Source organism: Rhipicephalus microplus, chromosome 5, assembly GCF_043290135.1.
Source record: "Rhipicephalus microplus isolate Deutch F79 chromosome 5, USDA_Rmic, whole genome shotgun sequence".
Lineage (NCBI taxonomy): Eukaryota > Metazoa > Arthropoda > Arachnida > Ixodida > Ixodidae > Rhipicephalus > Rhipicephalus microplus.
The window spans coordinates 10,125,928-10,152,049 of record NC_134704.1 but is presented as its reverse complement, the minus strand read 5'-3'; the positions used below and the strand labels follow the sequence as shown (position 1 = coordinate 10,152,049).

At 44.2% G+C, this 26,122-nt stretch overlaps 1 protein-coding gene across 1 annotated transcript in view; it reads right to left on the bottom strand.

Annotated features, from left to right (window-relative positions):
- Positions 1-8,223: 8,223 nt before the first annotated feature.
- Positions 8,224-26,122, bottom strand: part of LOC119175032 (MFS-type transporter SLC18B1) — a 38,088-nt gene continuing 20,189 nt past the window's right edge. The window contains exons 4-13 of the mRNA XM_037426207.2: positions 25,947-26,094; positions 23,820-23,888; positions 22,902-23,001; positions 20,227-20,381; positions 20,008-20,106; positions 16,827-16,915; positions 15,601-15,696; positions 13,471-13,545; positions 8,915-9,008; positions 8,224-8,419 (exon numbers count right to left, since the gene is read on the bottom strand). Coding sequence (XP_037282104.2) covers positions 8,294-8,419; positions 8,915-9,008; positions 13,471-13,545; positions 15,601-15,696; positions 16,827-16,915; positions 20,008-20,106; positions 20,227-20,381; positions 22,902-23,001; positions 23,820-23,888; positions 25,947-26,094 — 1,051 coding nt within the window. The 3' untranslated portion in view covers positions 8,224-8,293. The remainder of the gene's footprint in view (positions 8,420-8,914; positions 9,009-13,470; positions 13,546-15,600; positions 15,697-16,826; positions 16,916-20,007; positions 20,107-20,226; positions 20,382-22,901; positions 23,002-23,819; positions 23,889-25,946; positions 26,095-26,122) is intronic.

The following is a 26,122-nucleotide window of genomic DNA, read 5'->3' as shown; positions in this document are numbered from 1 at the left end:
CTCGCGGGTGTGGCCGGCATGTGGTACAACAACCACGCATCTGACTTCCCGACATGGTCCGCTTTTAAAACCGCTGTCGTCGACGTGTTCGGCCGCCCGGCCGTTCGTAAGCTGCAAGCTGAACAGCGTTTACGTGAACGAGCCCAGCAGACCGGCGAGTCCTTCACCAGTTATATCGAGGACATCCTCGACTTGTGCAAGAAAGTCGACTTGCACATGTCAGAGGCTGACAAAATCACGCATGTTCTAAAAGGCATCGCCGACGATGCCTTCACCATGCTCCTGGCAAAGAACCCCCGCACTGTGGCAGAAGTCATCATGTTATGCCAAAGTTACGACGAGCTGCGGCGGCAGCGCTTGATGACCCGTCGCCCGCCACCACGTGATGCTGATCTCTCGGCCTTGTCAGCAGTTCCTGACCACGCAACCTTGCTCGCCGAAATCAAGTCGTTCGTGCGTGAGGTGAGGAAGTTGCCCGCCAGGTCTCTCTACTGGCTTTTGCTTCCCCACAACATGCTCAACAGCCATCAAGTACACTTCTACCTCCGCTCCGCCGAGCCATTCAGCAGGAAATCGCGGAGGTCGTCCCTGAATACCACCAGCCGCCTCCTGCATCTGTGCCACTCAGCTACGCCCAAGTTGTTGCAAGGCCGCCCCCACCGATTTCTGCAACTGTTCCCCTAAATTACACCGAAACCGTCGCGAGGCCCCAGGCCTTCGGAGAAACGGTCTCGCCTACATACGCCGGCGTCACCCACGTGCCCCGAGTGCCGCCTACCATGCACTCATATCAGCAGCCGGCTCGCCAATCGCGTTCTGCGACATGGATGCGACCCGCAAACCAATGGCGCACTGCTGACAATCGCCCCATCTGCTTTGCTTGTGGTTGCGTCGGTCATGTAGCACGCTATTGCAATCGTGTGCAGCAACCGCAGGTCGCCTCCAACTTTCCCAGCCAGTCAAGCCGCTCTTATGACCAACCGCCGCCTATGTCACCGTCGTCCCGCCCCGTTCCGTCTACCCGCCGTTCACCATCTCCACGACGTCGCTCACTGTCGCCAATGCGGCCACGTCCACTCGAGGGCGACCAGGAAAACTAGTCGTCGCAGTCCACGAGGCAAGGGCTGCGACGCTGTCGAACTGCGGAAGCCCTCTGGAAAGCCCGTCGAACGTGATAGACGTGCTTGTGGATGGCGTTCGTGCATATGCTCTTGTAGATACTGGAGCCGCCGTATCCGTGATGGACGAAAAACTTAGCCGACTACTGCGCAAAGTGACCACGCCGCTTTGTGGGCTCTCCCTCCGTACAGCCAGCGCCCAAAGTATTCACCCTACGGCGATGTGCACAGCCCGCCTTATGATTCAGGACGTGATGTATGCGGTCGAATTCATCGTAATTTCTTCATGCTCTCACGACGTCATCCTAGGATGGGATTTTCTCTCCCGTTACGACGCCGTCATTCATTGCGCACCAGCAGAAATAGAACTCACGCCATTCTCTTCTTTGACGCCGGCCGACAGTCCATCCGCTGCAAGCAAGTTACTCGTCAGAGACGACACTCAAGTGCCTGCAAACTCGTCCGTTGCGGTGTCGCTCTACTGCGCAAGCCTTTCTGACACCGCTGCACTCCTCTCGCCATCTCATCGTGTCTTCATAAAAAAAAGCTTGCTGGTTCCTTTCGCGACCGTGCAACTCACTCACGGCAGCACCACCATTTTTGTTGTGAACTCATCTCCGTACGGCGTTACGTTGGTGCGAGGGGAATGTCTCGGCAGCGTGGAACCCATCGAAGACGCGCAAGTTATGGATCAACCCGATGACATACACTGCTCAAGTTCCTGTACGCTTGGTGCTGTTTCGACATCTGCTTCATCATCCGATGATATATTCGGTCCCTGCATACCCGACGACCTTACGCAGGGCCAGCGTTCCCAGCTTTTGGGCCTGTTGGAAGAATTCCGCTCTTCTTTCGATGTCGCTCAACCTTCTCTCGGCCGCACATCCACCGTTACGCATCGCATCGACACAGGCGCACAGCCACCGCTGCGGCAACGTCCATATCGCGTATCTCCCACAGAACGCCGTGTAATCAACGAGCAAGTCAACGACATGCTTCGCCGCGATGTTATTCGCCCCTCTAGCAGCCCCTGGGCATCTCCTGTCGTTCTCGTCACGAAGAAGGACGGTTCTGTGCGGTTCTGTGTGGACTACCGACGCCTCAACAAGATCACTCGTAAGGACGTGTATCCACTACCGCGGGTAGATGACGCGATTGACAGCCTGCAAGGAGCAGAATTCTTTTCATCCCTCGATTTGCGCTCAGGGTACTGGCAAGTACCTATGGCTGAGGACGCTCGACCGAAGACCGCTTTTGTCACTCCCGACGGCTTGTACGAGTTCAACGTTATGCCGTTTGGGCTGTGCAATGCGCCCGCCACCTTTGAGCGCATGATGGATACAGTTCTGCGTGACCTAAAATGGCACACGTGCCTGTGCTACCTCGATGACGTCGTCGTTTTCGCTCCTGACTTCTCGACGCATCTTCAACGCCTTCGGCATGTTTTAACGCGTCTGAGCAACGCCAGTCTGCAACTGAAACTAAAGAAGTGCCAATTTGCAGCTCGGCAGCTGACAATACTCGGCTACGTCGTGTCCAAGGACGGAATTCTCCCTGATCCAGCCAAGCTTCGGGCCGTGACTGAGTTCCCCAAGCCGACATCCGTCAAGGAACTGCGCAGTTTCGTAGGACTGTGTTCCTACTTTCGGCGCTTCATTCGAAACTTCGCGACTATCATATCGCCGCTGACTAAACTTCTCGCAAGTAACGGGCCTCTCCATTCGTGGTCATCACAGTGCGACGACGCTTTCAGAACACTTCGTCGTTTGTTGACGTCGCCTCCCATACTCCGCCACTACGACCCTATGGCCCCTACAGAGGTACACACGGATGCCAGTGGTGTCGGCCTCGGCGCTGTCCTTGCGCAGCGCAAACCAGGGTTCCCGGAATATGTCGTGGCGTATGCGAGCCGTACGCTTACTAAAGCCGAGACTAATTACACAGTCACCGAGAAGGAATGTTTGGCAATCGTCTGGGCCCTTGCAAAGTTCCGACCTTATTTGTATGGTCGCCAATTTGATGTCGTCACCGACCACCACGCACTATGCTGGTTGTCGTCATTGAAAGATCCCTCAGGCCGTCTCGCCCGGTGGGCACTTCGCCTGCAAGACTATGACATCCGCGTGCTATACCGCAATGGAAGGCAACATGCTGACGCTGACGCCCTGTCGCGCTCTCCCTTGCCTGATGACAATGCCAACAACTCAGTGTCTCACCTTGCCATTTCTTCGATTAGCATTCATGCCATTGCTACTGAACAGCGCAAGGATCAATGGATTGCCTCACTGATAGACTTGCTGACTGATCCATCCACTCCATCCACTCGCGCGTTGCGTCGTCAAGCCCACCATTTCGCCGTTCGCGACGACCTCCTCCACCGACGCAATTACAACGGTGACGGCCGCCAGTGGCTACTAGTCATACCTCGCAGTCTGCGCTCTGACATATGCGAATTCTTTCATTCTAATCCGCAATGTGCGCACTCCGGGGTATCGAAGACTTACCACCGCATTCGCCAACGGTACTTTTGGCGCGGCATGTACCGCTACGTGCAGAAATTCGTTCGCTCGTGCATAGAATGTCAGCGCCGCAAAACTTCAACACAACTGTCACCGGTAGGTCTGCAACCTCTACCTTGCCCTGCCAGGCCGTTTGGGCGCGTTGGCATCGATTTGTATGGGCCACTTCCACTAACGTCAGCTGGTAACCGCTGGGCCATTGTTGCCGTGGACCACCTCACGCGATACGCCGAAACTGCCGCTCTCCCCGCGGCTACAGCGAGCGATGTGGCCTCCTTCCTGCTCCAACGATTCATGCTGCGACACGGTCCACCTCAGGAACTGCTCAGTGATCGAGGCCGCGTCTTCCTGTCTGAAGTCGTCGAAGCCATTCTCAAAGAGTGCAACGTTGTTCACCGCAAAACTGCTGCTTACCACCCGCAGACGAATGGCCTCACGGAACGCTTCAACCGCACGCTCGGCGACATGCTTTCCAAGTACGTCGCCGCCGATCACACAAATTGGGATGACATTCTACCCTTCGTCACCTACGCATATAACACCGCCCCTCAAAGCACTACTGGCTTTTCACCTTTCTTTTTATTATACGGAAGGCACCCGTCGCACACCATCGACACTATACTTCCGTACAAGCCAGATCCGTCCGAGTGGGCGCCTATTTCTGCTACAGCCAAGCTTGCTGAAGAGTGTCGAGAGCTCGCAAGGACCTTTACAGCGCATGATCAAGAGCGGCAAAAAGTCATTCGCGCTGACGCCAGCACTACTGCGCCCACGTTCCTCCCTGGAGCGCTCGTCTGGCTCTCGATCCCTACCACTTCAACTGGCCTATCTTCAAAACTATTGCCCAAATACGAAGGCCCCTACCGTGTCGTCAAATGCACTTCCCCCGTCAACTACTTGATTGAACCCATCGAACCATCTTCGGACATGCGTCGTCGAGGACGCGACATTGTTAACGTGGAGCGCCTGAAGGCCTACCATGACCCGCTCATTGTAACCACCTGTTAGGTCGCCAGGCGGCTCCCTTTTCGTACCCGGGGTAGTTGTGGTAAAGCCTTTGAACAGTGGGTCGTCCTCTTCAGCGCCTTCTAGTGGGTCACCCTTTTTGATAAGAAGAAGAGCAGCTCGCGCAGAGAGTCGATCCCCGCATTGACTGTCGCTGTCGTTAATCATCGCTGAGTGTCCGCCAATAAACCGCTTAACAATATATATATATATATGTATATGTATATATATATATATATATATATATATATATATATATATATATATATATATATATATATATATATATATATATATATATATATATATGAATTCCGTGCTTAGTTTGGTGAGTGAGATGGAGTGGCGAGTGCCATCACAAAGGCACCAGTATCTCCTATGAATTATAAAAAAAAACTGCATTTGATACGGTATAGTTTCACGCCATATTTTTATTACATTGATATTCGACAGAAGTAGTCGTACTTAATTGGTATGCCTGCAAAGGGAAGGGGGGGGGGATTCTGCGCTTTCTGATAAGTGGGGCGCCAAGTCAGCCACATGCGTTCACTTCGTTGGCATCCCCCCCCCCCTCCTTGTTTATTACACATGTTTATGGCGATCATAGGCGTGCGCACTGAAGGGCGCCCTTCCCTCCCCTCTTCCCGCCAACTAAGAAAAAGGGGCCGCAAACTCACCCCGATACATTGACTTATAGGGATGGGGACGCTGGGATCTATCTTCGACCTCCACCCTTTCCTCGGAAGGGAAACCACACGCACGTTTATGATGGTGGTGCAGGTATCTAACGATAAAGGTGGGCTTGGAACGCTGATGAAGCAGTCCAAGAACCTTGCACTTTCCGTTTTTTACCCACGAAAAAAAGGCGAACGAAAGGCAGAAAGAGGGAAAGAGAGTGTTGTTTGGGGAAAGAGCAAGATAGAAAAAAGGACGCCATTTTCTGCCTTCCATCATGGGGGCACGGCTCAGCGACTTTAGAGATGAGGAAGGGGAATGAAAAGTTGGTATGAAGAAAAAAAAGCTAGAAAGCAGCGTCTTGTCACTGCAGACGGGAGCATGAAGGCTGAATGTCGTGAGAAGCACTTCGTTGCGTAACGTTTACTTTTTTATCCATTCAATTTTTTTGTTCTGCCGGATTCGATGACTCGGTACTTGCGCGAGAAATGTCGACTTAAAAATATCGGACTCTAGGTATATGCACTACCATGTGTTGTCCTTCGTTTCCTTCGGTCCTTGTCATTCCTGCAGCGTAGTAAAACATGGAGGACTGTGAAGATGCTGTGTGGGGAAACTTGGCTCGTCTTAATGGGAAATCTGGCGCAACCTTGTGTTGTCTGGTATCAATTTTTTTTTTCGCAAAAACAATAATGGTTCTGTAAAAATAAGCGCTGGCACTTAAAGTGAAGCAAAAGCAATGACAGTCATTATAAGCACATTAACTCGAGATGTAGAAGAAAATTCAGAAACTTGAAAAATCTTTGACAAATAGAGAGCAACAAGCTCTAAAAAAATAACGCCAATGTGAGTCCCAGAGACTGTTATGAGGGCAAAACCCAAAAAATGACAATCGCAATGTGTGCGCACTCGTAATCTTCAGATTGAAGTAAGGAGAGCTTCGCACTAGGCTCTAGCTCTGCGAACTCCTGACGTCACCAACATTAGTTTAGGCAGCGTTTCTACGCAAAAGAGGGAGAGTGGATAATAGACTAGTACAAGAAGTCCACTCTCTTATCTCCCTCTTTTTTGTGCCCGTCGATTTTTAGCGCTAATTCTTTTGAGCTTTGTAAATAGCCAACTAACGCAACAGATTATTTTCCTAAAGCACATTTTCACGTATAGATACGTGAATTTCCCCGTAAATAGCTTTGACCTGGCGTATAGAGCCGGAAGATCTTCAGTGTTTTAGTGGAACGGTGCAACTCTAAGAAAATCTGTACAGTTCGTACAAAGGGAACGTTGGGTTGTTGTAAGCGAATGTGGTAAGTGGCAGCTCTTTGTACCCCGTGAAACACTCTCCGAGAGCCGCTTCCAGGCTGCTATTAAACGATTAAAATAAACTTTACATAACCACGAGGCCCACTTACGTTCTCAGGCTGCAAAAATTCTTCTTCGGTATTTGTTTCGCATTACCGATCGAATAGTGGGATTCGCCGCATGGTATTTTTACGAAGAGAAAGTCTGGCTGGGCTCACACTCCTTAAGAGTAGATTCCACGCAAAGTAGTCGGCGAGAAGCCTGTCTACGCCACATATAATTGATGGGAACCATCGAAAATGTGCCTTACAAAAGGTGAAAGAACGTCTTTGTGTATATTGTGTACTTGTGTGCATCTCGTGATTATACCTATTGGATCGACAACAATGTAACATGCTCGCCGTGGTGGTCTAACGCTTTGGGCGTCTGACTGCTCATCCGCAGGTCGCAGGAACGAATCCCGGCCATGGAGGCCGCATTTGAATGGGGCCGAAATGCATGCAGTCCGTGTCTTTAGATTTAGGTGCAAGTCAAAAAAGGCCAGGGGGTCACAATTTTCAGAGCCTTCCACTGGCGTCTCTTATATTTGTAGTGGGTTTTTGGGGCGTAAGAATTTAGAAGTATCGCCAATAAAGCTCACACTGTTCTTTTTTTCTTCCCGCTGATAATGTCGACAATGGTTTTGCAAAAAATATCTGGAAGCGTTTGAAGCTTACAATGTCAGATTTTGATGTTTTACTTTGTGTTTTTTTTACATATTTCGAGTGTTTTGCCTTTGAAGTGTCATGCCCATTGTATCTATTTTACCAATTGCTATTTTTGTGATCTTATAACCCATTTAACCCCCCTCCCCTAAACAATGCTTTTGGCGATGTGGAGAAAATGGCAGTGAATAAAAATGTATTATTACAATGTTGCTTAAAAAGTAGCGTATGCTCAGACGTTTTGTTAGCAGTGATGTCGTAGTGCAGGTATAATTTTCCTCGAAGTGGTACAATTTCTCGAAGATGGCACCAGTTATCAAGAGACGCTTTCCAGAAGTCTCGATTGCCTCCAATAAACGTAGTGAGACAAAACAAGTCCTGTCCCGCTCGAGTACAGCTAAATCTGCACTGGAGCATCGACATAAATTGCAGAGGCAGGCTTTCATTGAACTGCTCAAAGCAACATTGCTGTGAATAGTGAATGTGTTGTTACGTTAGTAAGAAGTATAAGGCTTGCAAAAAGAGAGCTTCTGTTTGTTTAATATTCTTTTGTTTATTACGTGTGTCCGGGTGCCTTTGTTTCCCCTGATGAATCCATACCAAGTAGTTCTACTTCATGCTTTTGTAGGCGAACATCGCTCAGGTCTCTCCTCAGAGCCACGCACTTATTTTTTGTAGGTTTCATTTCTATAGCTCTCGGAGCTGTCTTATACAGTGTTAGCATTGTTTTGTTCGTGTTGGTACGACCTCGTATTTTATTTTATTGCGAACTTTATTTATTTTATTGTGAACTACACTTATGTTATGTTGACACTGACATACCTTAGATTTAACTCAATTTTCAATTCACAGTGACTTTGGCTTTCGAACTTCTTGAACATATGTCAAACTAAAATTCCAAAATATAAAACAAGAAGTTGTTTTAATATCACAATTTCACAGCGAAAGAGGGAAGGTTGTCAAATTATAAGCTTTAGTACTTTGAGGCGTAATTATTATTTTCATTCGAGCATTCATTTTTTGGCTCGGCCAGTCGTAGCTTCGCTGTTCTAAATGAGCAAAAAGCCTTGGACACCCACACGACCAGCATGACTGGAACCTGCAAATGGTGAATTAACATTGCATTAACCATTGATAGCTACACAAACGGGAAAAAGTGCGTGGGGGAGAGTTCTGTAAGCTAAAAAAAGATAGATATTTTTGTTCATTTTTAATATAGTAATATGTTGTACACCGACTTAACCTTATTTTGATCAACCCCTGGGATGCCGAGTTTTCAATGGAATAATTAGTATTTTTTGGCGGGAAAGGTAAATATGGTTACCGAGTTATCTAATAAACGGTCATATATTTAAGTTAGAAGCGCAAGATGATTAAACACTACGAATGCACAAACAATTGATAAAGGACTACCTCGATCTAATAAACTAAAGGTGCTTAAAAATCTTATATCTCCAACTTCGGTGCATTTCCTTGTACAACACCATCATGAAACAAAATATGGAAGGTATTGCTGCACATATTAGTGCATGACTACTAGTTGCATACATGATAGTACATAGCGTCGTTATGATAGATTCACAAAAAGGCTCACCCAAGCAGCAAGTAGAACAGCCATTACTAATGTCGCAGAGCTGTAGCCGAAAGCCTCCACTAAATAACCAGCTACTGGGGGCATGATGAGGCCACTGAAATGGACAAATAATTCGTAACTTCGTGATTAACGTTTTTCAAGGATAGCGGCGCCTTTTGATTTATGATGTACATAAGCGCCTAACATTTTAAGAAGTGTACGCCTTCTATATCATCATCATCATCATCATCATCATCATCATCATCATCATCATCATCATCAGCCCGACTACGTGCACTGCAGGACAAAGGCCTCTCCCATGTTCTGCCAGTTAACCAGGTCCTGTGCTTGCTGCTGCCAATTTATACCCGCATACTTCTTAATCTCATCTGCCCACCTAACCTTCTGTCTCCCCCTAACCCGATTCCCTTCTCTGGGAATCCAGTTAGTTACCCTTAATGACCAGCGGTTATCCTGTCTACGCACTACATGCCCGCCCCATGTCCATTTCCTCTTCTTTATTTCAACTATGATATCTTTAACCCCCGTTTGTCCCCTAATCCACTCGGCTCTCTTCTTGTCCCTTAAGGTTCCACCTACCAGTTTTCTTTCTATTGCTCGCTGCGTCGTCCTCAATTTAAGCTGAACCCTCTTGGTAAGTCTCCAGGTTTCTGCTCCGTAGCTAAGTACCGGCAAGATACTGCTGTTATATACCTCCCTCTTAAAAGATAGTGGCAATCTACCTGTCTTAATTTGAGAGTGCTTGCCGAATGTGCGCCACCCCATTCTTATTCTTCTAGTTACTTCAATCTCGTGGTTCGGCTCTGCGGTTATCACCTGCCCTAAGTAGACATAGCCTTGGACAACTTCAAGTGCACTATTACCTATCGCAAAGCGCTGCTCCTTTCCGAGGTTGTTGTACATTACTTTCATTTTCTGCAGATTAATTTTAAGACCTACCTTTCTGCTCTCCTTGTCTAACTCCGTAATCATGAGTTGCAATTCGTCCCCTGAGTTACTCAGCAATGCAATGTCATCCGCGAAGCGCAGGTTATTAGGGTATTCTCCATTAACTCTTATCCCTAACTGTTCCCATTCTAGGTTTCTGAAAACCTCCTGTAAGCACGCGGTAAATAGCATTGGGAAGATTGTGTCCCCCTGCCTTACACCTTTCTTGATTGGTATTCTGTTGCTTTCTTTATGAAGCACTATGGTAGCAGTTGATCCCCTGTAGATTTCTTCCAGAATGTTTATATATACTTCATCTACGCCCTGATTCCACAGTGTCTGCATGACGGCTGATATTTCTACTGAATCAAACGCCTTCTCGTAATCTATGAAGGCTATGTATAGTGGTTGGTTATACTCTGAGCATTTCTCTATTACCTGATTGATAGTATGAATGTGGTCAATTGTTGAGTAGCCTGTTCGAAATCCTGCTTGTTCCTTTGGTTGATTGAATGGTAATGTTTTCTTTACTCTCTTAGCAATTACCTTTGTAAATAGCTTGTATTTGTATACTACAGAGAGCAAGCTGATCGGCCTGCTATATATATATATATATATATATATATATATATATATATATATATATATATATATATATATATATATATATATATATATATATATATATATATATATATGAACTCATAGGGCTTCCAGGCATCAGCGAAAGTAGTATCGAAGAAGTAAAAAAAAAAGCTGAGGGAAAAGAGAGCCTACATTGTGCAGCAAAGCCCAGAGAGACAGGGGGATACGGATTGCACGCGACGCCTTCTACGCCCAGGCTCAGCCGTGCTTACGCAAGGGTCGTGCAAAATAGCACAACCTGTTTCTTCAAGACCTCATTCTGTCTTTTGGAAAGCATATGCTCTCTTTTATTCATGCATACAACTGGAGAACCCCGGGCTGCTTAGTGAGTTGGTAATTCACCTCATCTGTTCTGGCCTCTTCCTTTTGTACTTCAGTTTTTTCGCGCAACTCAGTTAAGATGCAACTTGCACAGAAAATTCTTGTGCCTTGTCCGGCGTCTGCTATGTAGAAAGCACTTGTTTAGGCTGGTGGGTAGACCACTTGCCTTCTGCGCATTGAGTAGTAGTCTCGAAACGCGCTGCCACCAATATTGTTCATTTCAAACTTATTCTGTTCCAACACTATTGCTTTTCTCTAGAGCTATTACCGAGGCGAAGCAGGAAGGTAAGCGGGAGCGTGCACAGACAACCAGCGCTCGGTAAACGCAGGAGCAAGATCGAGAGAGGTGAGGCGTTGCGGCGATGTCCACTCCCCTCGGGTGGTACGCGGTAAGAGAAAATGTATACTAGAAAGATGAGAAAGGGGGAAAAACTTGGGAGAAGGTTCCACCATAATCAGGTGTCGTCCAGAAACGAGATTTCACAATCTAACAGGGATATAGACGGTGATCTGACACAACTATCAATATTCTTTTTAATAAAAAAGGCTTTCAATTATTTCATTATGAATTTGTACCAATTAGCTTGCCTGTCAACCCTTCTACAGCGACGCTACGTTAGCAAAACGCGAGTACTATAGTCTGACGCCAGGCGCAATCAGCGTCCGTCCGTGGGGCCAGACGACAACCGGCGCGAAATGCGATCTGCTGTATTTCGCGCCGATGCATCACCCAGACAACAATGCGTCTCCCTCTTTTCGGGACGTAGGGATGCCGGACGTGCTGAAACGCGCATGCGTCAAAGCAACGCAGCGCGGCACGCAGCTGCGCCAGCGAGCACGCGTACCACGTCACGTCGTAATGTATTGGCACTTTGACTGTGGCATGTAGTCATATTCTCACATGACACACATCTCATGATTATCATGTTTGAACCAGTCGCATACCTTCGTCATCCATTCACGTCCCCATGATACCGAATTTGGTATAAGCGAACCTAGCAAAACGGCAGTGAGCGCATCATGAGCGTAGCTTGTAGTCATGATGTTACATGACACGCCTCTCATGTTTATCATGTTCGCATCAGTATCATACTTTCGTCATCCGTCCACGTCCTGTAATACCAAATTTGGTATAAGCGAAGCTAGCGATACGGCCGCCAGCGCATGATGAGCGTAGAATGTAGTCATGTTGTTACATGACACGCATGCCATGATTATCATGTTTGCACCAGTCGCATACCTTGATCATCCATTCCCGTACCGTAATACCAAATTTTGTATATGTGACACTAGCAAAGCGGCCGCGAGCGCATCATGAGCGTGACATGTAGGCATGTTGTTACATGACACGCATGTCATGATTTTAATATTCGAATCTGTCGCTTGTGCTCGCCTTGCAATAATGTCATCCCATAGCAATTTTGCAACATGCCATGTGAACGAAACCACCGCAAGAGCTGCAGGATCAAGAAATGTAAATTATGACATTCATGACATAAATGTCATGATTTTCTTGTTATGAATAGTCAGATATGTTCTCAATAGAGTCATGTTATGCCATACCAAGTTTGGTATTGATACCATTATCGGAACGGCCAGGAGAGCTGAAAGTCGTAGGCGGCTAGATAGATAGATAGATAGATAGATAGATAGATAGATAGATAGATAGATAGATAGATAGATAGATAGATAGATAGATAGATAGATAGATAGATAGATAGATAGATAGATAGATAGATATGACGCGTACTTCCAGAAAGGAAGTGCGTAGATTGATAGCGTCATCCTGGTAAGGTTTCTTTTTTTTCTCTTTTTTTTTACACCGCCCATTTTGTTATCGCCAAGTGTCTATTGATTCTGCCTTGCGGACCTTCGTTACAGACCTTCTTTTTACTCCTTTTCTTTGCTACTCAAATGTTTCGCGCCTTCAACAACAAACATTAATTTTTTTCCTGTGTGTACCGTTTTAATGCATTATGCATCCAATTTTTCGGGCCTTCAATTACTAGCCGTTGGTTTTTATATGTGTAACATTTTAGTGCATATGCATCTCAGTGTGGGTGATACCCTGATTGGTGTAACCATTTTTTTTAAGCGCTTATTCCTGTTCTGTTGTGTGCAGTAGCTCATATGTATACTTTTTATTATCAGTCTTTCTTTTACCGGTGCATCTTTTTTTTGTAAATTGACACTATTTGCACTTTTGTATGTTTCAGTATTGCCTCGTCGTTTCTCTTTTTCTTGTTTGTAGCGTTCCCATGTTTTTCGAATACAATATCGTTTCTTTGTTTAGTTGTTAGAGTGCATATATTTTTTACTTGCATATTTTTGTTATCGCAATAGAATTGCGATACTTTGGTGTGTTGTGTCTATTACTGTAAATTTCTACAGCATGCATATCTGCCGTCTGCTGCTGACGTTTGAATTGGGCTGACGGACCTGTCAAGCTGCTTCTATGCAGCTTTTGTCGTCAGCCTTTCAATGTATTCACGATAAATAAATAAATAAAATAAAGAAAACATAAAAAAACGTAGATAGATACGATCAAAGTGACCAAAGTTAGTGACCAAAGAAATGCTTCGCATTTAAAAAGACAGAGCCGTCTGAGTCATATGTATGTGCCTTATTAAGCGCCGCTCTTCACACGACAAAGGATGACTTACCCTAAAAAAAGGCAAGTGTGAGAAACACTTGACACAAAGCCTGTAGTTCGAACTGTGTCTGGATATCCACGTTCTCTGCGATGAATATAAGTATGTAGTTAGAACTGTTGCAGGGGTAAACAATATTAAATGACAACCTTTTGTAATTTGTTGGGTATCTTGGCCATAAAGATTCCTAAATATGCACTAGGCAGAACTGTGGCGCTTGTGTCTATGGCAGCTGCAACGCACGGCGCTTCAGCGAGCATGTAAATAATCGGTAGTGACACAGATCTGTCTAATATTCGTACTTATGGCTCCGTGCGTGTGCGTATTGCTTGCAACTGTTTTTCCACGAAACAAAAATCAGCAAAGAATCAGCAGTTGCGCTTTACAACCTTATTCTTTTAGGCTTACCATTTCAAATCAGGTCAGAGAATTCAAAACGGTTTGTTCTTTCCTGAAAACGAAACAGAAAAACAGCAAAAAACCAAGCCACAAATACGATTCGCCGCCCGCAAGTACGAAGACTAGACAAATACGTGTACTACCCATCATTCCCGTGGTCGCTGAACGGTCGCAGCGCCAGAGTCCCCTCTAGTTAACTTTAGGAAACTCTATCATTTTAGAAATTTGCCTGCTGGTATCTCCCCAAACATTTTATATATACTCCTAATTTAGAATGCGCAATTTTTACTTTTTAAATTCAACACTTCTTGACAGTATTTTTTCTGAATGATATAAAAGTTACCTGTCCGATGTCGACTGCAGGTAGGCATTGAAACGAGTTACTTTCTATTCTGATCAACACAGAGACACAATATCTCGCATTAAAAAACATGCAATAAGTGTGTGAAGTAAAAACTGTGCACATACTACGTTTATTTATTCATGCAAACCACCAGATATTTATAACGTATGTGCCTACTTTTGCAATAATCTTCGATAGTTTGGTAATATTTGGAAGTATACAATATATATATATATATATATATATATATATATATATATATATAACACAAATTTGGCTTGATTAAATTCATAACTAACGCCTAATACCTAGATAACTATGTGAATGATGTGGACTAGTCGAACAAGGAATTTCACTGGAGCTAGCGCACATATTGAGCACATGTCATGGCACGGCGCATGTTGGCTTATGCCCGGGCAAGCCATTAGGACTTTTGATGTAGCGTCGAAACGACACAAACACGCCTAAGAACATAGCGCTGTGTGGTGTCCATTTGTGCTTTCTGTTGTCCGTGTGCTGTTTAGCGCTACATCAAAGCTTTCGGCACGAGCCACCAACAATCCCGCATTGCAACTGCCGTAATCTAGACGCTCACGACGACGAGCGCATTCCTTCGGGACAAGGGCGACCTTCTACTCTTGCAAATTTCTGCTTTTCAAGCCCCCGACCGCTTCTTGTTTTTTTTCTCAGGAAAACAACCTGAGACATTCAGAAAAGCAATACGATATTTTATATATCGTGCGTACATCTCATGTGGTACGGCTAAACAAATTGTAGCTCGGTCGTCTGTTTCTCAGTGGTCATAAATGAGAACTTGTGTGAATCTGGAATATCACTGTATCGGTGGTAAAGGTCAGTGGTCAGATATTCTTTTCCCAATTGTCTTTACGATACGTATTATCACGAGAACCTGATGACCATACGAAAGAAGTTCTGATCCTAGGGTGCATGTTATACAGGTGCATGTGATTGAGATGAAAGTGGTTTAGGATGCATGATAATAAACAACACGAAAAAAAAGAGACAAGAGGAATGAACTACACAGGACAAGCGCTGCCTGCCAACTGGAACATTTATTGCACATAACTTATGCTTAAATAACTAGGCTGAATACCATGCGTATATTAGAAGCCAGTTAAAAAAACTGCTAATTACAAAAACATCGAATTGATAGCTGTCTGCGTAAGCTCAGACAGTGTAGCTTTTTGTCCGACAAGGGAATAATAGATGCTTGAGTGATGAATGCATCGGACAGAGCACTGATGTGGACAATTTTGCGCTGTGTTTGATTCCATGGCTGTTCTATGCCAGGTGATTAGTTCTTTGTGCATTGACGCACATATTACTGAAATTTCGAAGTACTTGTGGGCTGCATCACGCGTTGCACATGTGATACTTACAATGTTACGGTCAGTGAGTGGCAGAAACCGCAGATGTAGAGTGATGAAATGCCGACGCCCGTAAATATTTGGGAGATGTACACCATCGATAGTGTCCTGCATGAAGCGAATGACAGGCTTGCTCTTGATCATTGTTAATTAAGACTGAGTTATCGTAGCTTGACAAAGAGGCAGACAGAACCCATTTTTTTTGTTTACGGCTCTGTCACGTTAACTCACTTTATCATGAGTGATAACCAACCAGCCTTTCAACGTCTTTTTTGTAGGCCCTTGTACTCAGATTTGGGTGCACGTTAAGGAAGCCCATGTGGTCAAAATTTCCGGAGCCCTCCACTACGGCGTCTCTCATAGTCAAATGGTGGTTTTGGGACGTTAAACCCCACAAATCAATCAAATCAACGTCTTTTAGTCTAACTAGACTCCAGTGGTGCTTGTTTTTCGCCGATGATTTTCAACAATATACGTGTAATTAAAGCTTCGGTGAGGGTTTTGCACTTTCTCAAGTACGCAACGACTGCACGACAACTCAGTTTTTATTTTCCGTTGTTGTTGCCTTTTAGACTGCAGTAATGTGTCTCTGAGTTCCTACATCGAGAATGTATGGCATCGGAATAGTAGCAGCAATGAACCCAAAATGATATTCATCCCTCTTAACGATGACGACGTCGTACTTATAAATAAGTGCGTGTGCATACGAGTACGGTGTGCGTTCGTTTCGGCCATCAAACACCGGCCACCTGGAATGCTCAAATGAAGGCTGGTCACATCACCGAAACATCGAAATAATTGTTGGTAGTGAAATAATCGTCAGCACCGAAATATATATATATATATATATATATATATATATATATATATATATATATATATATATATATATATATATATGCTATACACTTGATGAAGGCCACAGACTCTGGCCGAAACTGTCGTTTCGAAATAAATGCTTCCGTTAGCTTTCTTTACGGAGGATCTACTTCACTATATAGAAGAAGAAGGAGAAGACAATCGTTCAGTTAGAGGCAGGCACTCCTGTGCTCCTGCCTCCCTCGCATAATCCCTGCCATAATTTCCCTCCCATAGTCAGAGTTTGCGGTCAATATTTCGCCTGTATAAACGTACTGTTTCACAGATTTTAGAAGTACCGATTATACTGTTGCGTATAATTGCTATTGCATTAAAGAAGCGTTAATGCGATGCGTCTACATTGGCTTTTTGCTTCTTACCGATCAGCGGGGATGAACGGAGCTGGTCCAACGATGAGGAATGCCGCGACAGATAAGACAAGGCCAATGAGCGCGAACAGTGCTTCTCCCTGCGAGACACTACCTTGTAATGTAGGCTGTGATGGTGTTTACACTTTACTAGAGGTATCATCGATAGTGTAGGTAAATTCAGCGCTGCAAATTTGAGGACAAGAAAAAACTGGACTACACAGACAAAGAGCATCTGACAACTGAATTTATGGAAACGATAAAACAAAAAAAAAGGGGGTTGGTTGACATACATAGCAGGGGGCGCTGAAGCCAAACCGCGCATGATCCTACAGTAGTGCTTTCTATAGAGGGAAACACATCAATCTATCAAAGTCGATATTTACACTTTTCCTGCTTTGTACCTGGGTTGAAAATAGCGTTATTTGATCATTCCAGTGACTATAGGCGGCGCAGCGGAAGGTAGAAATGGCGGACGAGACGGTGACGTCGCCAGCGTTTACGTCAGCGTCGCAGAGCGTGAAGGCGCGTTCATTGGTTCATGACTACTGAGAGACCGAACTGCTTCACAGTTTTATCACCGTGTGACAGCTTCGGAGCACGGCTACAAGGCGCCGCCTGCGTCACTCGCATGACCGAATAGCGTTCCGGTAAATTTATATTTGTCTCGCTAAACATGCCAATTGCCCTACTTGTGAGTTCGATGGGAAGCCAGTGCTGCCCAGGTGGCGCGCCTAACCTTCCTTCATACGCGCCTAAAATTTTACACGACGCGCCGCCCTGGCGAGCTTGCTCAGAACTAACTAGCAGGACAGAGACACCGCGAGGTGTACTACGGGCATGTGTTACGTGCCCTCATACATGTCGTGCGCGCTGAAAACGCATGACCAACGCCATGCGGCACTACCCCCTCTTTTGCCCGATGTGCGTCGTGTTGCAGGTACTTTGGAACGCGCAAGACCGGCGAAGAATTAGACAATTCGCTGAAAACTGCGACGCAGCGGGCGACCAGCGATGCCAGCGATTAGGTATTCTCCGCTACGGTTTCAGCGATTTGATGTGCGCGGTCTGATGCCTTCGCGAGACTGTGTTGTCGAAAGGACGGACGCTGTCCGATGTGAAGTATACTTCTACGACGCGAAAGAAGCATTGTGACCTTTCGACGTAGTGCCAAGCCTTCTACGGTGGAAACTTACAGGTGAGTGTATTCGAATAGCGCTTTTGCAGCTCGACCTGGTGTGCAGGTTGCTCGTTATGCGCCCGCTTTGAAGTAAAATAAGTAGTTTTTCAGGCAGCACTAATATAACTTTCGGCCCAGTGGCAGCCGTTTTGAACAAGATTACTGCATTTGCGTAGTTGGTTGTCACAGCTCTTGCACTATGTATTATTACGGCAGCTGTTTCGCTACGCGCTTCCTTTATGGTGTGTGTTAAACGGTTAGCGTGAACTAACAGAATGCTTGTATTGCAGTCTGTCAAATAAGTTTTTGATGCTGACTGAGAATCGTGAAATGAATGTCTAAGGCAACTTTCAAATGACGAGCCAGTGTAAAGTGGAGATAAGTGGTGTTAGCGGAAGTGCGCACATGTCACAGCGGTCGTGCTTTAACGAAGTCGACTCGCCGTTCTCTGCAGACCACACGCATGTTTGCGGTCGGCCGTTGTCTAATCCTGATACCTAAAAAAAAATAATGCCTTTGAACAACCTAATGGTAACAGACTTTGTGAAGTTTTGTGATTCACATGCAGTGTGGGGTCAGTAATGTAACATGCGTAGATCACCACGGTTTTCTAGCAGTCATCGTCTTGTAACATGCCTGGAACTGTGCAAGTGCAGTCAGATATAATGCCATAATTTCTAGACTGTCACGCGAGGATTTTTTTCTATCAATTTTTTTGCATCTAAAGTAGACCCTCGCGTACAGATCACACAAATTCTTTCTTTTTTCCCCTAGATTTATTGAAATGTCACCCTTCGCATCGCAATTGTCGTCGTGTTACAATCGAATAAATACGGTGTGTGTAATTAGACTATCTTATGTGGCCATTTGGGTGCCGCCATTTTGGGCTGTTGAACATATGTTTTCTTGTTTTTTTCAATATTGTGACGTGAATTAATATGGCCATGAAGCATTGTATGCACCAAGCCAATCATTTTCATGAATATAAGTCTACCGTAACACTGTTTGTTTATTTGTTGAAGATACAAAACACAAAGTGTAATAGCCCAACATGGTGGCCCTCATACCCGTCCGTAAAAAAGTCTATACGGAGCGATGCTTATGCAACTTAAGTTTTCATGTGCTTTTTCGACAGTTTCCAAAGCAAGTTTATTTCAAAAGACTTGTGATACTTTCCAGAGCACCAAACCTTGTGCGTTGGTGAAAATCGACAGCGGAGGAAGTCAAATACGCATGCGCCGTATTATTTTTCCTGTTTAAAAAGTTCTTGTTATAGTGGATTTCCCGATTACAACAATGACGCTGGTTTCAAATCTTCTTCTTCCTCGTCCGATCATCGCGCATGGCGGCATGGTTCACGTTAGTATTTGTTTGTGCGCCCTAATGTTTCCGGCAGCACTCGACAGGGTGGCGTTCCATGTTCGCGGAAACTCAAGCGCTGGTTCTTCATGGAAAGTGTGCTAACGTACGCGCCTAACTTCCCCGACATAATAATGCAAGCTTCAGTGATTGTTCTTATGATTTTTTTCTTGCTGTTTGCCAAGGTAGTAGTTTCCCTGATGTTGGGTTACAATTACATATAAAGTAGCGTTAAGGAAGATTCTTCTCGACCGCAAGCCTACAACATAAATTCTTGTGTTCCTGAAGCTTTTCGTAAAGGCACCTGCCCGCCTGCCAATTGTAAGATGCTCTGCAGGTCAATGTAATCATGTACACTACTCCTACATTGCACTCAAAAAAATTTTAACGTGTCTTACACTATATGGTTCATCTCGGGTGTCACCTTCACAACTGTGCGAGTTAACTTTCCTACACAAGCCTACTATTTTTTTGGGTACCATGTAAATCATTAGCACACCATATCGGGAAGTGCACTTTTTAATGTATGCGCTGCAGTGTGCATATACGGCACTGATTATCTGTATGTAATCATCGATAAACTTCACAAACTGCACTCTGAATCAATGGCATACTAATCTACATGGCTGAAATTGGTGATTTATGTTTACCTACCTTGAAGTGTGCAAAGACGGCTGCAATAATGCTGCCAACTGCAGAGCTGCCGAACTGAACTGTGTAGACGGTACCAATTTGGGTACTGCTGAGATCAAACTGAAAATCAGAAACGATATTTCAAAAAAAAAAATAACTACGTCAGGCACATTTAGACGACAATGTGCACTCAACCACTTTCACAACACTAACCACTTTCATGCAAGAAGGATGGCTCACCTCTCGGAGGCTTGGCTCCAGTGTTGGTTCGTTGAATCCCATTTGACCCCAGCAAAGCACCATGCAACCCAGACCAGCTATGAACATCGGGTCCCACAGTAGCTTTGTATAATTTATTGTGACTTCTTCCGGATTGGCGCTCTGATCGAAAGAACCTGAAGTTTATAATTAAGTTACAGCAGATAAATATTTTACTTTGAGTTACGGTTAAGGATCCAGTTTCCGAGTCATAAAATGTCATGACATTTTACAGTGAAAGCAGTTACGCGATCACAAATTCGGTCAAGCGCAGTTGCATGTTATCCACCGCCACCATCGCTGCCACCGCCGGCGTTCGTAACCATCATCATCAGCAGCAGCAGCCTGACTACGTCCACTGCAGGACAAAGGCCTCTCCCATGTTCCGCCAGTCAACCCGGTCCTGTGCTTGCTGCTGCCAATTTATACCCACAAACTTCTTAATCTCATCTGCCCACCTTACATTCTGTCTCCCCCTAACCCACTTGCCTTCTCTGGGAATCCACTTAGTTACTCTTAACGACCAGCGGTTATCCTGTCTACGCGCTACATGCCCGGCCCATGTCCATTTCCTCTTCTTTATTTCAACTATGATATCCTTAACCCCCGTTTGTACCCTAATCCACTCTGCTCTCTTCTTGTCTCTTAAGGTTACACCTACCATTTTTCTTTCCATTGCTCACTGCGTCGTCCTCAATTTAAGCTGAACCCTCTTTGTAAGTCTCCAGGTTTCTGCTCCGTAGCTAAGTACCGGCAAGATACAGCTGTTATATACCTTCCTCTTGAGGGATAGTGGCGATCTACCTGTCATAATTTGAGAGGGCTTGCCGAATGTGCTCCACCCCATTCTTATTCTTCTAGTTACTTCAATCTCGTCGTTCGGCTCTGCGGTTATTACCTGCCCTAAGTAGACATAGCCTTGGACAACTTCAAGTGCACTATTACCTATCTCGAAGCGCGTCCGTAACCGCATCGTGCGAAATAGAAAAAAAAAACTTGCACCAATGACACAGTGGGGCTTAAATCTGGGTCCGCTGGGTGCCAGCCCAATATTTTACCACTGAGTTATGCCGGTGCTTGTAACTTGTTGTCAAACTTGCCTTAGGCAGGCATGACCTAGCACCAATGGCACAGTGGTGCTTGAACCTGGGTCCGCTGGGTGCCAGCCCAGTATTCTACCACTGAGCTATTCCGGTGCTTGTGTCTTGTAGTCAAATTCGCTTTAGGTAGGCTTGATGTCAGGAAAGCAATCGCATTATTATGACTTAAAAGCGTTTTACAACAGCGAAAGAACAACCAGCCGTCGCACAATGTGATTAGCTTAACGAGTGGGTCGTCCAATGCTCCAACCCATTACAAAAGCTTGTTCTTGTTTTCCTATTAACTTTGATGCATACCCAATTCAGCCATAATTCATCATCATCGTCAGCCACTGCATGGACATTGGCACAAAATTCCTAGCAAGTGTTTAGCGGATACCATGCATCTAAGAAGAATGACGAAAAATAGCATAGCAAATGCCTACCTACTACCGAAAAGTTCATTAATAATGCCCTAGTAGGTACCAAGTAAGTGTGCTTGCAGTAGGCACCCGATAAGTGTTTTTAAAAGGCCCTTAAATGCCGCTCTTCTACCTTTCGCTGTGACTGTGCTGCGCCTACCGCGCAAGCCTGTCTTGCTTTTTAACGGGCTTTTCAGCATTATCGTCCGAACCATATATAATGTTTATCTGTTGTCGATCACAAGCTTCTTTAGCACTCTCTATTTCATTCAGTCATTTTATAAATCTATGAAGTGTATTGTGATAGGCTGTTCGCTCTACCATGACAAATAGTACATGTTTAGTTTAGCTGCTATTATTCAAACCATATAATGTACTTTCCTATGAAAAAGACCCAATCAGCTTGTTTACAATGGACTCGAAAGAACCACTTGTAGTCAACGCCTTGATATAATTACGAAAGGACTACCACTTTTTCGGTTACGCAGTTGCTACTATTTTGCTTGTCGTATTGTTCAGTAATAATATTAACTAACAGACACTGATATACGGGTCTCTAAACATCCATTCATCTTTAAAAAGATTGTACACAAGAGAGAGAAGGAAGGCCGGGAGGTTAACCAGGTATTGACATCCGTTTCGCTACCCAGCACAGAAACTTACTGTGCCCTCCGTCAGGTAGCGAAACCAAGTACTTCTCAGTGTACGATTAGGTATTATGAAAAGTAAAGCCAAAATTGTCAAACTAAAGGAATATTCACCAGAGATTCAGAGACCACGTCGTGATATAGATCAATATGCAATGGAGCTCGAGCTCGAATGCAATCATAAATTCATTATAGGACGCATGACGTACTGGAACTCTGTGCATAAAAAGGAAGTATGGCTGGATGGCACATTGACGTGTGTGTGTTCGTTCAGCAGCAGCTGCAGTAATTTCTTGGGTCAAACAACAGATAGCAACCATACGACAGCAAAGGGGTGACCTATATTTCATTTCATTATATAAATAGGCGATCATTATTTGTTGATTTAAGTCATCATCTCATCGACGCTAGTAGTTCGAAAAAAAAAGGCAAACACTTTTGTAAACTTGGATAAAGGACCGTTTGTAATGAACTAAGAAATCAGTTTGTCGAAGTCGTAGTGCTCTTACCGTAATCTTTGTTCAGAACTGACTTCAGGCTGAGGATTGCCGGAAATGCCAAGATGATTATTATTCCGATGACGAAAAATGGTGCTGGATACCCCAAACTCTGCAAATAATGTAAACCGACTTTTTCTTTTTTTTCTGCATCGCTACATATCAAGCTATGTGCTTATGAACAATTTTCAGTAGGTCATTTGCTTGATGTCAGTGTTTTAATATTATGCTCATTTGAATTGAATATATGCGTGTGTCGGTATGAATTATTAGGCTTCGATGGTTGAACGTTGATCTGTAGCTTTGTGAAAGATTAAGTGAATGGAGACTAAAAACACTGGAAAGGAGGAAAGGGTCAGTGCTGAACATTTGTTGTCAGTGCTAAATATTTTGCGTAACAGTGCACCTACTGTAACGATTACCTGAGCATTCTCTTTCGCTTCGTGAAAGCATAATCGATTGACAGGCAAGCAAAATTACAAACATTGTTTTAAAAATGTGGGTGGTTTATTTTGAACATTTTTTCTTGCACCATCCTAGTCTTGAAGTCTGCCAGACCTTGCTGGGCTCTAGACTGATTCCACATGTATGCTGGACTTTAGACTGATCTTGGAAATCAGAGTGAAAACCGATCTAACGCTCTCGAATAACTGCACATTAAGGCTTAGTTAACATATAATATTTGGCTTCGGTGCTCCAACCTCACTTCCTGCGTTTTCATGGCCTTCCACTATACTGCAGCATTTCACTGAACCTGTGCCTTGTGGTATTGATGAAGGGAGCTTGCTTCATCGCAGTAAATCACCGAGCAAGCAGCGGCTTCCTCACCGGGTATTTTCGCCGAAAAGTGGCATGCATTTGGACCGTGTATTGCAAGTCTCTGAAAATTGCTCAAACATAGACTATGTTTTAATAAGTACTAAAGCTCACGTCTATCAGAACACCACCGAGGATTGATCCTATCATATTTCCCGTCGTGAAGGTGAACTCCAAGGCTGCCTGGAAAATATAAAATCGCGTAAAATATAAACACCGACGCATCAACACCATCATCAATTTGGTTAACTCTAATAAGGCAAACATTGCTGATGCCTATGACAGGCAAGACGCCGGAATCGCTTATGTTAATAATAATGGATAACTTATTCAACTAATAAAGTGATGTTTTTATTATCACCGTCTTAATTATAGAGACAATCACCTGTAAATATCTTTCATGACTTCTTTTCTGAAATAATGTTTCGTTATATATCGAACACGTATACAGAATAGAAACATTTTGGAAAAGAAAAAGGTCTCTTAGTGTAAACATTGTAGGGGGGGGGGGCTATTTAATGTAAAAACACCGCCATTACTTAACTCTGTAAGGATGAAAACAGCAAAATATATTCGGAGTACAAAGTAAAAAAAAAAGGAAAAACATAAGTGATGCAAATATTGTGAAAACGCTAAAACAATTGTCAACATAAAACGATAGTGATAGGGAACTTTAGCAGAATACAAACTAAACACTTTCAGAACGACAGAATTTAAAGTATATTTGTAGAACATTGAACCAATAGTCCTATTGGTTAAACATACAATTGCGAAGATAATGTTTGAATGGTGATACAGAAAATGCGCAGCTCATGGTATACAAGGTATTGCAAAGCTATATTAAAACAAAAGCTACTTTTTGTGAACCATGGTATATATAGTTTGGATTTTGGGAGGTCAAGAAATACATAAGAAAAAAAAACGGGTTATGTTTGAATTACCAGAGTTTTGGATGAGGACAAATTTCTAAAGGCTATGTTCTTTAACTACGCTCGATAAACAAGTGTGCCTATGTAAATTTTGTTCAATTTGTCAATATTTAGAATGTTTAGTTCATGACACAGAGAACGACAGAAATGTAAAAGAAGCCCATGGTTAATCAGAAAAAAAACTCCGATTTTTTACCTTGGGCTTGGGAAGAGGAAAAGGGTGTAAAAGAATGAAAGAGGGGAAGAAGAGTTAGTGAGAGTAGGAAATGTATGTTGGGCCCTGTGTGCATCGCCTTCATCCTTTCGGCAAAGAAAGAAATTTCTGTGTGCGTAACAGTGGCAGTATAAAAGTTTTCGAAGATGTCTACTGCAAGAGCATTCGCGAAGTTTAAACAACGTCATAATTCTCACTTTTTGGGAATTTGCAAAGTACCCACTGCACTTTGGTAATGTGCGATTTACAATTGCTTCACTGCTCATGCACTTTTTATTATTATTATTATTATTATTATTATTATTATTATTATTATTATTATTATTATTATTATTATTATTATTATTATTATTATTATGTTTGAGTACATAGAAAACACGAAGACAGAGAAAATAGGGAGACATAAAGGAAATATGCCTGCCTGCTCTTTCGGGAAGGGGAAGCAGAAAGGAAATAAGGAGAAAAAGGAGGAGAGAGAGCGTGAGAGCTATTGAAGGCGTTTCACATCAAGAAGAGAGGCACGTGTTGCCTCAGTCAGAAGTCTCTATCACTTTTCCAAAATGAGGTGCAACTCTTTCATACGCGAGTGGGACCACTGTTTGCCAATTTTGATGCAAGTGCGCGAAGGCAGTTGTAATTTGGTGGCTAGTTCTTTCTTTCTTTTTCAAGTATGATTACTACGCGCCCCTTAAATGCCAGAAGCCGTGGGACATCCAATGAGAGCTACATAGCTCCCCTTGGTCGGTAGATGGCGCCTGTAAGTTTTTTCGTTTTAACGAAGCAGTTTCAAGCACTCGCATGGCTCCGTGGAAGAACACTAGCTTGCCACGCAGAAGGCGTGGTTTCGTTTTGGGCTCAAACCGAAGATTTGTTGATAATTATACATTTGTGGCTATCAAAAATTTTCACTCGCGGACAGTGATTTCTTGGTCACAACTAACGGCGCACTGCCGTCGACACTAGAATTTCTGTTAGACAGCTATGAAACGCTATTGCGTTTAAACTATTATTGATGGAATCACCATGTACATGTTTTATACACCGTTTTGAGGCATATTGATATCTCAAGTACTCAAATATTGAGACAATGTTACTTACTATTGCCACACCGGTGTTTGAAACGAAGCGATTTGTGAACACCGCGTAAGCGCTGACTATGTACAAACTATTTGAGACGCCACCCAGTACTGCTGATGCAAGGCTAACAGCCAACAGTGCTGTTCCTCCAGTCATCCAGTACAGAGATCTGAAAGAAGGAAAAGAGGTAAGCGCGC